Source organism: Bufo bufo, chromosome 1 (assembly GCF_905171765.1).
Source record: "Bufo bufo chromosome 1, aBufBuf1.1, whole genome shotgun sequence".
Taxonomy (NCBI): domain Eukaryota; kingdom Metazoa; phylum Chordata; class Amphibia; order Anura; family Bufonidae; genus Bufo; species Bufo bufo.
The window spans coordinates 313,814,715-313,830,616 of NC_053389.1; the positions used below are offsets into that span (position 1 = coordinate 313,814,715).

The following is a 15,902-nucleotide window of genomic DNA, read 5'->3' on the forward strand; positions in this document are numbered from 1 at the left end:
AACTCTTGTCCATTGTGTTTGTGGCCCCTAGTGGCTGCTGTCAAGAATATCTCTAAAGGCTCATGAACACAATCGTATGTTTGGTACACATCTAGGGTTGCCACCTGGATGGTATCTCACCCGCAAGTCCAGTATTTTAGTGGCCCTGCCGAAATTTTTTCCTAACGGGACTGCTACTAATGAGCACTTCCATTGCAGAGCGCTCATTAGTGAAGCCTTTAACGTGTTAATAAAAAAAAAATCACTCACCTCCTCCATTTGCTCGCGCTGCTGACTGGAGGACAGGATCAGCGAGACGTTATCACATCTTGAGCTTCCAGTCAGCAGGGGGCATTCACAGCGACGTAAATAGAGGAGGTGAGTGTGTTTTTTTTTTTTTTTGCAGAAACAGAGAAGAGGGCACTAATTGTGGCATTATTCTAATTGGGGGCACTAATGGGGGCATTATTCTAACTGGGGGGCACTAATACGGGCATTATTCTAACTGGGGGCACTAATGGGGGCACTATTCTAACTGGGGCACTTATGGGGGGTATTATTCTAACTGGGGGCACTAATGGGGGGCATTATTCTAATTAGGGTCACTAATGGGTGGTATTATTCTAAATGGGGGCACTAATGGGGGCATTATTTTAACTGGGGGCAGTAACTGGGGCATTATTCTAACTGGGGGCACTAATGGGGGCATTAATCTTGCGGGGGCACTAATAGGGTGCATTATTCTTATTGGGGGCACTAATAGGGGGCATTAATTCTGGGGTGCACTAATGGGGGCATTATTCTTCCTGGTGGGCACTAATGGGGGCATTATTCTTACAGTCATCCGACTGGCTTTCTCAATTAGAATGGCTTGTACGAGAATTCTCCTAAATTAAAGGGAACTTGCAATCTGCAGGCATCATGTTATAGAGCAGAAGGAGCTGAGTTATATACAGCTTTGTAAGAATAGTTCAGTAAAACCTGTAACTTATGCATTAAAATCTCTGTTCATTTTATGCACAGGAGTCGTGTGGGTGGTCCTACTCAGTGATTGACAGCCTCCCCTGTATGCTTAGTCATGTAAAGTTAGTTATCAATCACTGAGTGGCAATGACTCCTAAGCATAAATAGGTCAGAGGTGTAAATGAGTACCTTACAAGTTTTACTGAATCTTTTCTCATAAAACTATATATTTGCTCAACTCCTCCTGCTCTATATCATGCAGCCTGCAGCTTGCACTTCATTTTGTGAGCCAGGTTCCCCTTAAATACTGGTGACTCGTGCTTCAGTCATGGAAGTAAGGTACTGATCGCATTTGGATGGCTGAAGCTATTAGAAGTGATTAAACAGCACTAGGAGAGGTGTTAGCACTGCATTATAAGTGGCAGACAATAGATGTCGCGCCCCTCCACCTCTTTTCAAGCTTGTTTTTTCCAGAGTAACATAAATAGCTTCTTTCACACCTCTTTTGAACCAGTCCTCTTCTGTGTCTAAGATGCAAACCTCACTGCCATCAAATGAATGTCCTTTGTCCTTAAGATGTAGGTACACAGCCAGTGGCGTACATAGAGAAGTGAGGGCACCATAGCAAGGATCAAACCAGACCCCCACACAGGACAGTTTCTGCCTAAACCCTTTTCAATGACCATTGGGACATTTTTCACTGCCTCAGTTGTTCCTTTAGAGGGTAGAGTCCTGACCAAGTTTTCTCCCCCAGTAGAAAAGGAGATAATCTCAACTAAGACTGTGCCCCTTCTTGCCCTGGGCCCCATAGCAGTCGCATGGTCTGCCGCTATAGTAGTTACGCCCCTGCACACAGCTGAATCCTGACTGCAGATTTTGGCTTTTCTGTGCTGGACCATGTGCTGTGTAGAAATTCTTGGTACTCCTCACTGCACTGGACTGCATACACAATATTGCTATTTTTGTGTTTTGCTGCTGGGTCTTTTGAGTGAGCCTATTGTGGATACGCACAAGGGCCCCGTTGAGGTGTGCAAATTCCATTGTCTTAGCCTCTACACTGGTTGAGATCCTTTAAACCCGGCGGTGTAGGGTTCTGATGACCCCCAGTTTGTGATCCAGAGGATGGTAGGAGTCAAAAAGCAGGTACTGGTCTGTATGAGTAGGTTTCCAGTTGACTCCAGTTTCCAGCCTTCCTCCCTCTCAAACTGTTAACAAGCAGTCTAAGAAAGCCAGTGTGTTTTTCTGCACATCTTCTCTTGTAAACCTGATATTGCGGTCCACTGCGTTAATGTGTTTAGTAAATGCATGTGACTTTTATCCTAGGTCACATCCACATATCTGAACCAGTGACTGGGTACAATTCCCACAAAGGTGTTAGGGCTTTATGTCCCATCTCGACTCAGGGGAGGGCTGGCAGCATTAGTCCTGGGGGGCAAATCCAGTCAAGTGGCCCATTTTAGCCCCGCCCATTATTAAAAGCCCCTCCTACATATAATAGGCCACTCCCAACAAACACTGTACAGCTGACATTCTATTGTTGAGGCCTGTCTCTACACATCATACGGAGAGGGGAGGCCTGTCCTGGCTGCACTGCCTACTTCACTTTATTCAATAGACAACAGCAGGCTACAGCCAGGAAGCTCCTCCCTTCCCTGAACCTGCTCAAGGCTTGTGGTTCCCCCCACCATCTGCCACCCGCCCGTGGCCTGCTGCCCCCTTTCATCGTCCTCACCTAGTTCTGAATCCTCCTTCTGCAAATGGCAGGGGGAGGAGCTGGAGCATCTCCTCTCCTACATAGCGCCCCATACCTCTTACATCCAGTGATGTCACCTTTGTTGTAGACGTTCTCTTTCCTCATCTTCTCCATTCAGTCCAGACCGCCATGATGATTTTTCAGCCATCTCCCGTCTCTGCAGAGATTGAGAAACAGACATTAGTTTCCCACATTTACATCATCTTCACATCTTCTGAACACCCTTTCCTGCCACCCCAATATTATACTGCAGAAACAGTCCCCCTGGAAATACTGCTACCACACAGATAGTGCCCTAATACTGTGCCCGCTATGCCCCCAATACTATACTGCAGAAACAGTACCCCTGGGAATACTACTACCACACAGATAGTGCCCCCTTAAACAATTATTGGCACACAGTGCTCTAAAAAATAACTGCACCCAGACACTAATAGTATAAAGATAATGTCCCCCAAAAATAATTGTGCTAAGCTGATACTATGCCAGGGTGCCCCTAAAGTAACAGTGCTCCCCAAAATCCCACCAATAGAAATAATTCTCTGCCAGAGCACACTTACTAATAATAATGCCCCTATAGTGCCCTAGTAATCATGTTCCTCATAGCCCCCCAGTAGTAGTAAAGCTTCCCATAATACCCCCTAGTAGTACTAATTATCCCTATAATATGACAGTACATGAAATACCCCCGCTTAGTGCCCGCAGTTGAGCTAATGTCCCCATAATGTATGCCAGTATAAAATACCCCTATATAGTGCCCCAGTAAATGCCCTCATAGTGCTCCTCTCCCCCTTCCCCATAATGTCCCCCATAATATGCCAGTAAAAAAATGCCCCTTCTTAGTGCCCCCAGCAGATGCCCCTATAGTGCTCCTCTCCCCCACAATGTGCCAGTAAAAAAATGCCCCTACTTAGTGCCACCATATGCCCCAATAGTGCTCCACTCCCCCATAGTGCCCCCAAATAATGCCCCATAGTGCCGCTCTCCCCTAAAGTGCCTCCCATAATGTGCCAGTAAAAAATGCCCCCTTAGTGCCACCAAATGCCATAGTGCCCCCATAATGTTCCAATACAAAAGGCCCCTTTAGAGCCCCCACTTCCCCATAGTGCCCCCAAATAATGCCCCTATAGTAACACCAGATGCCCCATGGTGCTGCTCTCCCCTATAGTGCCCCCCAGAATGTGCCAATAATTAAAAAAAGCCCCTTTAGAGCCCCCAGATACCCCCATAGTGCTCCTCTCCCCCATGGTGCCCCCCCATAATGTAATGTGCCAGTAAGAAATTCCCCCATAGTGCTTACCCATAGTGCCAGCTCCTATAATAGTGCCAGCTCCCCTCATAGTGCAAGCTCCCCCCCATAGTGCCAGCCCCCATAGTGTCAGCCCCCCCATAGTGCCAGCTCCCCCCCATAGTGCCAGCTCCCCCATAGTGCCAGCCCCCTTATAGTGCCAGCTCCCCCATAGTGCCAGCTCCCCCATAGTGTCAGCCCCCCCATAGTGCCAGCCCCCCCATAGTGCCAGCCCCCTTATAGTGCCAGCCCCCCCATAGTGCTAGCTCCCCCATAGTGCCAGCCCTCCCTATAGTGCCAGCTCCCCCATAGTGCCAGCCCCTCCCTATAGTGCCAGCTCCCCCTATAGTGTAAGCCCCCCATAGTGCCAGCCCCCTTATAGTGCCAGCCCCCCCATAGTGCTAGCTCCCCCATAGTGCCAGCCCCCCTATAGTGCCAGCTCCCCCATAGTGCCAGCCCCCCTATAGTGCCAGCTCCCCCTATAGTGCAAGCCCCCCCATAGTGCCAGATCCCCCCCATAGTGCCAGCTCCCCCATAGCCATAGTGCCAGCACCCCACAAAGAAAAAAAAACAAAAAACACTAATACTTACCTCCATCAGCAGCGATGCAGGCCTCTTCTGGCCTGTGTCCCTGCTGTGTGCTGCCCGGCTCAGGCGGCGCGATGATAATGACGTCATCGCGCTGCCTGAGCCGGCCTCTGATAGGCTGCAGGCATTAGTGCCTGCGGCCTATAAGAAGAACAGGGGAGGGACACGCCTCTCCCTCCCCTGCCCCACAGCACACAGCCGCCACCACCGCCGCCGCAATTACATCCAGGGCCGCGCCGCCTGTGGTGATCGGCGGTGCGGCCCTGAAGAATAAAAAATAAAAATTATTTTTTTTAAAGACGGGCAGCCCAGCAGTCGTTTTTTTAGGGCGGCCTGGGGGGCAATTGCCTCCCTGCCGCCCGCCCCAGCATCTCGTCCTTGTACAGGTTAGGCTACTTTCACACTAGCGTTTTTACTGGATGCGGCAGGGTTCAGCAAAAACTCTTCCATTACTGATAATACAACCATCTGCATCCGTTATGAACGGATCCGGCTGTATTATCTTTAACATACCCAAGACGGATCCGTCATGAACTCCATTGAAAGTCAATGGGGGACGGATCTGTTTTCTGTTGTGGCAGAGAAAACTGATCCATCACCATTGACTTACATTGGGGGTCATGCCGGATCCGTCTTGCTCCGCATCCCAGGACAGAAAGCAAACTACAACATGTTGCGGTTTGCTCTCCGGTATGGGAACGCAACTAAATAGGACGGAATGCATTTTGGAGCATTCCGATCAGTTCAGTTTTGTCCCCATTGACAATGAATGGGGACAAAAGTGAAGCATTTTTTCCGGTATTGAGACCCTATGTAAGAACTCAATACCGGAAAACTAAAATGCTAGTGTGAAAGTGGCCCTAGCTACAATGAGTAAAACTGGTGATTCCATGGCACAGATGCTTCAAAATTGTTACATGGGACCTCTTTAACACCATAAAGAACATTTTAGAGAGGTCAAGAAGATATGACATGACTAAAGCTACATCTTGCTTGGCCTCCTGTAAAATCATTGGAGAATGTGGTGCATAACTGGGGGGGGGGGGGGGGATGAATGACTGATTAAACAGAGAAAGTGCCTGGCATCAGTGAATGAATATAGAGCTGCATACACTATACAATGTATTTTGAAATTATTTAGACCCTTTCACCTTTTTCACATTTGTTCTGTTGCGATCTTATGCTAAAAGTAAAAAAAATATGCAAGATTTCCTCCATCAATCTGCACTCAATGTCCTATAATGACATAGTGAAAATGAAATTTCAGAAAATTTGTTAAAAGGACACTTGAAACTTAGCTCTGGGGGCTTCCCATTTCTCTTGCTCATCTTTGAGATATTCCCACACCTTGATTGGGTCTGCTTCTGGTAAATTCAGTTGACTGGACATGATTTGAAAAGATAACCCCCTGAGTACATATAGTCTCACAGCTGACAGTGCATATCATAGCAAAAACTAAGCCATGAGAGGAAAGAGCTCAGAGACAGAATTGTGTGGAGGCACAGATCTCGAGAAGGGTACAAAAAAAGCTGAAAGTTCTGGAACAACTAGGACTCTTCCTAGAGTTGGCCTCTCCTGCAAACTAAGTAATTTGGGGAGGAGGGCTTTGGTAATACAGGTGAGCAAGAAGTCAATGGTAACTCTGGCTGAGCTCTAAAGATCCTGTGTGCAGATGGGAGAAACCTCCAGAAGGCCAATCATCACTGCAGCACTCCCTCAATCTGGGCTTTATGGCAGAGTGGCCAGAAAGAGCTCTCTCATCAGTAAAAGACACATGGAAGCCCATCTGGAATTGCAAAAAAAGCATCTAAAGGACTCTCAGACTGTGAGAAACAAGATTCTTTGGTCTGATGAAACCAAGATTGAACTTTTTGGACTCAGCTCTAAGTGTCATGTCTGGAGGAAACCAGGCATTGCTCATCACCTGCCAAGTCCCATTAATACAGTGAAGCATGTTGGTGATAGCATCATGCTGTTGGGGTGTTTTCCAGCAGCTGGGACAGGGAAACGGGTCAGGTTTGAAGGAAAGCTGAATGTAGAGATATTCTTAATGAAAACCTGATCCAGCGTGCTCTGGACCTCAGACTGGGCCAAAGGTTCACCTTCCAACAAGACAATGACCCTAAACATGTAGCCATGGCAACACAGGATTTTCTTAGGGGCAACTCTGTGAATGTTCCTGAGTGGCCCAGACAGGGCCCTGACTAGAACCCAATCAAACATCTCTAGAGAGACCTGAAAATGGCTGTCAACCAAAGGGTCCTGATCCAACCTGACAGAGATAGAGAGGATCTGCAGAGAAGAATGTCAGAAAATCCCTAAATCCACGTGTGCAAACCTTGTGGCATCATATCCAGGAAGACTGGAGGCTGTAATCACTGCTAAATGTGCTTCGACCAAGTACTGAGTAAAGGGCTTGAATACTTATGTCAATGCAAGATTTTAGTTTTTCCTTTTCAATTCATTATCAAACATTCTGTTTTTCTCTTCATCATTATGGGATTTTGAATGCAGAATGATTGGGAAAAACTTGCATTTTAGGACACAGCAAAATGTAAAAAAGGGGCAGGGTCTGAAGATTTTCTGAATGCATTGTATATGGTAAGGTGTCCAACTGAAGTGGAGATGGCCCCCTACCACAGCAAATTAGTCATAATAATGGGGGAGAAATAGGCTATTTATTATAAGTAAGAATGCTAAGGATTAGGGGTAGAAGGTATGCCATGGGCATAACTAGCAGGGTAGATGCTGCTATGGTCACAACAGTTAAAGAAGCCATTTGGCACTTTATAAAATGGATCATGGAAGAGGAGAGTAGTGGTTACTGTTGAGGTGGTCATGGTGCAGAAGGGACCACTTTCACAATTTACTATGAGGTCCTTATGGTTACTTTTTATGCCTCTGGGTAGACAGAAGGCACTTATGATTGCCCACCCATATACATTCATTCCAAGAGAAGTTGTTCTGTCACTGGTCTTAAAGATCAAAAGCAATCTTCACCCGACTCACGAGCTTCACATTCTACCTAATTTCTCACTTTTGCTTGAAGCTTTTCTTTGCAGAAAACTGGATTCTCCAGATAAGATATAGAAATGTCCGCACATTGTAGATTTCCTCCTTCCTACACTTTGCTTGCTAAATGTTGACCTCTCTCATGCTCTGGTTGGCTTGATACGGGACACTCTGGCTTCTTTCTTTTTATCTCTGGCTGAGTCTTCTAGGCTTACATTTAGACATATTTGTTTTATGGGATGTTTGCTTGCACAAGAAACATGTAAGTGTTTAGTTCCATAATTATGTTATGAGGGAAGGCTCCTGGTCCAGAAGTATTTCTGGCTGTGTCATGTTGGTAAAAGTTTTGTATCGTATATACATTTTTCCACTAGAGTAAAGCATTATGTCTATATTTGTAGCAGGTTTCTGTTGCTGATGTCTGTAGTGACTCCTCTTTCATTGCTGTTTTATCTAACCATAAGCATACAACTTTAGTGGTGTTATTCTATGTGCTGTTAAATACTTTTGTGTTAAAAAAAAAAAAAGTATTATAGCAGTGATACCTTTATTCCCTAACCAAGAAAAATATATATGTTTGTAAGCTTTCAGAGCACAGAGGTTCCTTTATCACACAAATGAATGACTGTGAGAAAGGCACAACATTTAAAGGGCATCTGTCAGCAGATTTGTACCTATGACACTGGCTGACCTGTTATATGTGCTCTTGGCAGCTGAAGACATCTGTGTTGGCCCCATGTTCATATGTGCCTGTATTGCTGAGAAACATTATGTTTTATTATATGCAAATGAGCCTCTAGGAGCAACTGAGGTGTTGCCATTACACCCAGAAGCTCTGCTCTCTCTGCAACTACTGCGCCTCCTGCACTTTGACAGGGTAAGGTGTAACAATGTTTTCACTACCTGGCCCTGTCAATCAAAGTGCAGAGGGCGCGGCAGTTACAGAGAAAGTAGATCGTCTAGGTTTAAAGGCAACGCCCCTGTTGCCCCTAGAGGCTCATTTGCATATATTAAAACATCATTTTTCTCAACAATATAGACACATGTGAACATGGGACCGACACAGATGCCTTCAACTGCCAAGTGCACGTTAAACAGGTCAGCCCTTTAAAAGATCTGTGCATGCGGTGATAAATCATCAAGATCAGACAGAGAAATAAAACTGTGGTTATTGTTACATAAGGTCTTTGTGCTCTGAAAGCTTGCAAACACAATTTTCTGGTTAGCCAATGAAGGTATCACAACTTTGTCTTTTTTTAAAAGAACACAGAAATATTTAACATCACATAGGTTTTTCAGGCTAACGTGGTACCATGATTTTTGCCATACATCTGGTGTTATTCTGAATGTGTAAGTTCACCCCCAGCAATTTACATAATGTTTCTGTAAAACGGAGTCCATGCACACTTAGTAGTAATGGTGTGGCAGACAGCCACACCATAAAAAACAGTAGGGTGGATTTATCATAGCCCAGCTGCGTAGACCAAATTCACAAAAATGTTTGCAATTTTACACCAGTTTTGAAAAGTACAATGGGTGGAAAATTGGTGTGGTTACCAATGTTATTGAGCTTCACTCCAGGTTTATGACCAGGACTTTTTAAAAACGTCACAAAAAAAACCCCAAAGCCACTCCAGTAAGGTGGTGGTGCAGAAAACTGGAGTAGCATTTGTAGACAAAAACATATGGTTTAAAGATGAGCCAACCGTCATGTAAAAGCATCTGAACAAAAATGCACAAAGTGGTTTGCATTATACATATTTAATATAATCCTGGTTTTAATATTAAAGTGCTCTTTTTACTTTGTTCACTAGACATTTAAGTAGGTTATTACTGCTGTGACACCAGTATACTGCACCTACAGGTCTTTGGTTGGGATGTTGAAGCTGTAGAAATGTTGAATATGTTGTTATTTTTCAGTATCTTGTTTTAGTCCTGAGTTACAGCATGCATTCTTGCGAAGAGCTGAAATCACAATTCTTGCCTTAAAGGGGTTGTCCAGGTTCAGAGCTGAACCCGGACTTATCCCCATTTTCACTCAGGCAGCCCCTCGATATGAGCATTGGAGCATTTCATGCTCCAGTGCTCTCCCTTTCCCTGGGCTGTATAGCGCAGGGCAAGGGCTGTTTATATTTTTTACGCCGTTCAGCATTATGCTCTGAACCCGGACAACCCCTTTAAGCGTTTACATACCATAGAGACGTTCCAGGGGCTGTTATGGGTCCCTTGGATACAGTTTTTTTTTAGCAAACAAGTAAGTGGGGAATGGTGTGGGGTTACCAGAACCTCCTGTCATGGGTGGTTAGGTGTTTGGTGGTGAGCTCAGGGTTTACACATAGTGATGATTTACATTCTAGATCGTTTAGTCTACACTCCATTCACTGTGACATAATCTGGTATTTAAATAACTAACTCTCAAACTACATTATACAAGTTCCCAACATTTATCCCCTATCCTATGTACATGTCTGATCGTTGGGGCTCTGACCACTGAAAGCACCAATAATCAAGAAAACTGTGGTCCAGGAGTTCCCTATAAGAATGAAGAAGTGTTGCACATGCATAAAAACCAACCTATTAACTTCTATGGAACTGCCAAGTACAGTGCATACTGGAAGTACCATAGAAGTGTCTTCATGAAGGGTTTTCATGGTTGTTGGGGCATGCGGTAGTCGGACCTCCAGCGATCAGACACTTCCTCTATGACCTATCATATGGATAGGGGTAGCTGTTTTTAGTAGGACACCCCTTTAAATTTAAAAAGAATTAAAATGCAATAGTATTAATTTGATTCTTTATTTCCTAGGTTTCTTCTGCTCACTGTCTGAAAATGTTCTGTTGTCACGGCATCTGGTAGAAGACAATTTTTGGCCAGCGTGCCATGACGTCCCCTGCAGATGAAGAGGTAGATATTGCAGACTGGCTCTGTGACATCCATTTGGAGAGATACCAGGACAATTTCAGGCAGCATGGCTACCACCGAGTTAAAGATATTCTGTCAGTGGAGAATGAGGTCCTTCAGCAAATTGGTATTGGTGCCACAGGCCACAGGAAGAGAATAATTAGTCGATTGAGAAATATTTCGGGTGACTCAAAGTTACTTTCCCCTTCAAGTAGTATGGAGATATCAGAGTCTCTTGAATATCTAAGCAAAGAAGAAAAAGACAACAGCACTGGTAAGAAAGATCAAGCAGATGGAAAAATAATTTATACGGAACCCATTGTCAAGCCAGTGCCAAAGCCAAGAACTGTTTTCAATAAAAGTACTATAACAACAAATAAGGAATTTGTAGTAGCCATGATGTCCACGACCACCACATCATCATCATCTGATTATTTAGAACCTAATTCAGCTACAGCTAAAAAGGCTTCTTCTCTTCAGGAAACAACTGTTCCAAGAGGAAGCAGCTTGGATACAGAGAACTGTAATTCATACACAGGGCTGAAGCCAGAAGGGGTGGAGATGGAGGCTGGTTCTTCTCAGTATACTTCCGCTGGGGTTGGGAAAACATTCCATCCCATTCCTCCTCTCCCTTTGCGTCAGAACAAAGAAACTTCACAAACTGGCTCATCTTACCAGCAATACAAGCTTCAGATGGAAGCGGATACCATACAGTGTTCTCCATTATCGATTTTGTCTTCCTTTGTTGGAAGTAAAGAGGAAGTTACCTCCTTTTCAACCAGTCCTCCATCTCCACAGGAAACACTAACAATGATATCCAATGAGATCTATTCTGGGTTTGGTCCCAGGACTGACTCTGTTAGCTGTGCTACAGACATTAAAGGAACACAAAATTATTTAAATCCCCCTGACATGATTAAGCAAGAAACAACACCAACGCCAGAAAGAATAAAGTAAGTACAATCTTGAAACTATTCTATGAAATTTCAGCTAGATACTATGACAATTATATTTTGCATTTGCTATGTAAAATGACTGTACAAAAACTTTTTTATTCTACTTTTATATAAAATAACATAATGCAAATCTTATTTTTACATTTATTTTTAGAAAATTACATTCAAACCTATTCAAATCTAAAATTTTGTGTTAAAATTATACGTCAATATATTATTATCAACAATAATTTTATTTAATTTAGATTAATTTGTGTACTTCAAGTTTAGATTTACAGTATATTTGTGTGCATGTATAAATTATATAGTACATATAAAGCTAGTGTACTTTGTAAATAAGGTATGCTGCAGCTGCTATGGTATAGTGTAAGACATTAAAAAAAAATCACATCCAGTTGTGCAAATAGGGGTAAATAACTTAAAAAAACACATTAACTATTTCAATACCAGATCTATATGAGATAATTTTTCAGTCACACTACAGTATAATAATATAATACAGTAAGTTTCATAACTTTTTTTTATTTTTTTTCAATTATACAAACTGTAAAACAGCATATGAGGAGGTTAATATATTAAGCCCATATAGGTATTTTTGCTGGGAACATTGGGTTCCTACAGATAAGTATACAGAGTGAGCCAACCATGGAAGTCTAAGAGTTTCCTGGAGCCAATGGTTAAGGAAAGGGTGGAGATTACTTTACAGCTGGATTCAGACAATTGAAGGAAGTCTTGACCTTGCTGAAATTATAATAATGACTTTACAAAACTTGTTAAAGGCACTAGCTGCACCCAAGCAATGCATGCTTTGGGGAGAACAATCTTTGCATTTTTCTCATGAACATAAGAATTTGATTTTTCTATACCTTCTACACCATTGCATGCATGGATAATAGGCACCGCTGCAGCAAAAGCAGGGTGGATGCATTTTGTTACTTCATCGTGACTAGCATTTAAACCTGATTAGTGGCTGCTTCATTTAGATCACCGCTGATGAGGAATTCAACTGTAAAACCTGCCCCAATGAAGAACACACCGTCACTAACACCAGGAAGCATGCAAGATGGTGTTTGTCCAAGGCCAGCTCCTGTAGGGATTTCTGCTTCCCCGACTACTTCACGGTTGAGGACTACTGCCCCAGGGAGACCACTGCCTGTTGGTAATCAAGCTCAACTATTTTCAAACCAAAAAAGGAGTACAGTTTCTATTCCATTTTCTACTGCCTCTTTAAGACCAAATCCAGTAGGAGATTCTGGGTCACCAAGGCTTCCAAGAACAGGACAGGTTGCTTTCCCTCGACCTGCACCAATTGGGCATTCTGCATCTCCAATGTTGCCTCGAGTGAGAAATTCTCCTCCACAAAGGACAGAGAGCCCACAGAATGATGACATTTGTATACAAGCAGTAACTAATCCTACATCTTCCAGACAAGTGAAGAAGAAACAATCTACAATGCGACAAGAGGTAACAGGCAATACATCATTGCAGAGGCAAAAGTCTGTAACTAAAAACACATTACATCCTTCACCAGTTGTTAGAAAAAATTCGTCAGGATCTCCACCTGGACCGAATGAGATTTTACAAAGGCCAACTCCAGTTGGAAATGCTGGTTCATCCAACACACCATCCATTCGTGCTCCATCTCAGAAGTCATTTTTGTTGAGGTACACAACTCCCTTAAGGCCTACAGTTTTGAGAAATGTCTCAGGAGCACATTCAGATCTACACAAACCTGTATTTCATACACAATCACATGTAGCAGAGCCGGAATCTGTCAAAAGTGTCGTCAATCCCACCAAAAATATGTCAAAGAGACCCACACCTATGGGAATTTCACCATCTTCATCGCTCAAAAAGTCATTTACCAAGAAGCCTGTTGTAAATATACCATCACCAAGAACAGCAGTGAGCAGCTTGCCTAAGCTTAAATCTAAGGAATTAAAGGTAGAAGATCGTACTGTATCACATCAGGGATCATTGGAAACTGTTTCTGTACCCAAAGCAAAGCCAGATGGATTGGTGCCAAGGACAAAATGTATAGTGAGTTTGGCCACACAAAAAGTAAAAGCTTCAAGAAATGATTCATCACTCAGGCTAATAGAGGCGGAACATTGTTCTGTAGAAAGAACAAAAGTGAAGGGAAGTAAGTTCTTATTGAAGCAGAAACCAGCAGAAAAAGATGGATTATCAATACAGAAATCTGCAGGAAGTGTGACTTTCCAGAGGCCAAAGCAAACAGGAAACACTGGTTCACAACCGCCTAAATGTAGGAATGTTGTGTCAAGTACAAAAATCTCACAGCCAAGTAGTGCTTTGCCAAGGTCTCTTGGGAATGCTGAGGTAAAAAAGCCTTCATGTAATACTGGAATATCACTATCAAAAGTGATCAAGAATATACCATCAGCAAGACCAAAACAAAAAGATGTTACAGTGACCAACCTGACTACATTAAGACCACAACCCGTGGGAAATACATCCTCCAGTGTTTCTAAATTAAAGAGCACAGTTTCATTAAACAATGGAAAACTATCTGAGGGAATTGTACAAACTCCACCAAAAAAAACAGCTAGTAACCTTTTGCCAAGGTTACCATTCATGCAAAAGAAGTCTCCTCCTAAAATGTCCCTCTTGAAGACTTCATCTTCCAGAGCAGGGGAGAACAGTTATTTGCTCTGTTCTCCAGGGAGGAAAACTGCATCAAATGTCCCAGAAGACGAAGAGAGTGATATGAATCCCTTGCTGGCTATATCTTCTTCAATTGATGAAAGCTTTGACCTGCATAAAACATATAGAGATTCTTGGGAGGTAGACTTAACTGAAGAATCTTTGGAAGCTGCATTACGTGCAAGTGCCACAACATTTAACCCAATTCAGGATGAGCATCTAGTTCTTGTAAGGCCACGGTTAATGGGATCCCACTTAAGTGATGCTTTTCTTGAGCAAAAATATCGAATTTCTAAAACAAATGATGGGTAGTGATAAATATCTACTACTTGGAACTGTACAGAAGACACTCTGTATATTTTCTTTTCTACCCAAATGTGTCAATCCGGCAGCTTCATGTTGGCATCAGTGCTTGATTGTCTACTGTTTCATGTATTTGTAAGGTCCTATCGTCATTTACAAGATAAGCATGTTATATGTTTTACATATTTACCATGAATGTGCTTATTTCTGGATTTAGTTGTTTCTTTATGAATTTGCCATGTTAGTTAGTTGGTTACGTTTGAAAGGCATAATTGATTTTTGTCAAGAGTCTCACTCTCTAGTAGGCAGAAATCTGGCACCACAACAGAGTTGTGTTTGCATTAAAGACAAACTATGGACTATACAAGAATAGGCGGATTATAAAACATCATTTTTGGGAAATGATTTAGTATAACTTGTAATTTTTTCATTCAAATTGCTGCTCTTTCTGAGCTGAGAAGCTAAGTGGGTGGTGTTAAGAGTGACTGACAGCTATCTTTATATACACCCTCATACAGGGAAATTTAGCAATCATTGATAAGACTGCCCACATGGCTACTGAGTTCAGAAAAAGCAGAGCTTTAAATGAAAAATATTGACATTTTGCTGAATAATTTCCCATGAAACTATGTATCAATCTTCCCAGCTCCTCCTGCAGTATACATATGTCACTGCATTTTCATGGGTTACCTTTACATCCTGTATTTGTCACTGTTTTGGAAATTATTCAGAGGTGGAGCTACGTACATCAACCGGGACCATTAAAGACTAACCTAATTATGTGTTTAATCACTAATACCCACATTAGACTTTCCATGAGAACATATGTACATGCTCTTTAGGTCTCATCTTTTATTCTCAGAAGAAATAAGTTGTTGTCAGAGGACTCTGGCAGTGGTCTTCTCCCTCTCCCCATTTGTGCTCATATAAGTTCAATACAGGTAGATTGGGCAGTTGTAGTGTTATGAATAGATTCCAGAATATGGCTTTGTATCATTTAGTTTTCTGCCACTACTGGATAGTGGAGGAACATGATGTAGATGTTTTTGTTTAACCTTTGTGTAACTTTTTACGAAATGAAATGAAATCTATATTTTTGTAATCTTTTCTTTGAAAAAGGAAATTGAACAAAAGGATATGTAATACATATAGGTGTGCATTATTTTTGGTATCATTTTAAAATGCTATTTCCCTTTTCTTGCACTTTCTTAATCGTTTTTGTATTATGTGCATAGTTCATATGTCGTTGTTTCTAGAATGTAGATGAAATTTGCATTCCTCAGCACTTCTTGTTTTTGAATTATTATTTTTTTAATCATTTTTTTTAAATTGGTGTTTCATCGAGACAGCCCCATTGCATGTGTCCATGGATATCATAGAGGTGGTGATCGTGGGGAGATACCTCTATCGATTAGACATAACGGAGAACCTCTGGTAGTAACTCTCGCTCTCATGGACCTGGACCATATATTTGGTCCCTGGCTTGTAATGCTA

The 15,902-nt window shown here is 42.6% G+C and overlaps 1 protein-coding gene across 3 annotated transcripts in view; it reads left to right on the top strand.

Annotated features, from left to right (window-relative positions):
* The window catches only part of ARAP3 (ArfGAP with RhoGAP domain, ankyrin repeat and PH domain 3), a 150,398-nt gene that overhangs the window by 45,061 nt on the left and 89,435 nt on the right, over positions 1-15,902 (top strand). For all 3 annotated transcript variants that reach the window (XM_040441106.1, XM_040441098.1, XM_040441113.1), the window contains exon 2: positions 10,390-11,438. In XM_040441106.1, the coding sequence (XP_040297040.1) occupies positions 10,465-11,438 (974 nt within the window). In that variant the 5' untranslated portion in view covers positions 10,390-10,464. The remainder of the gene's footprint in view (positions 1-10,389; positions 11,439-15,902) is intronic.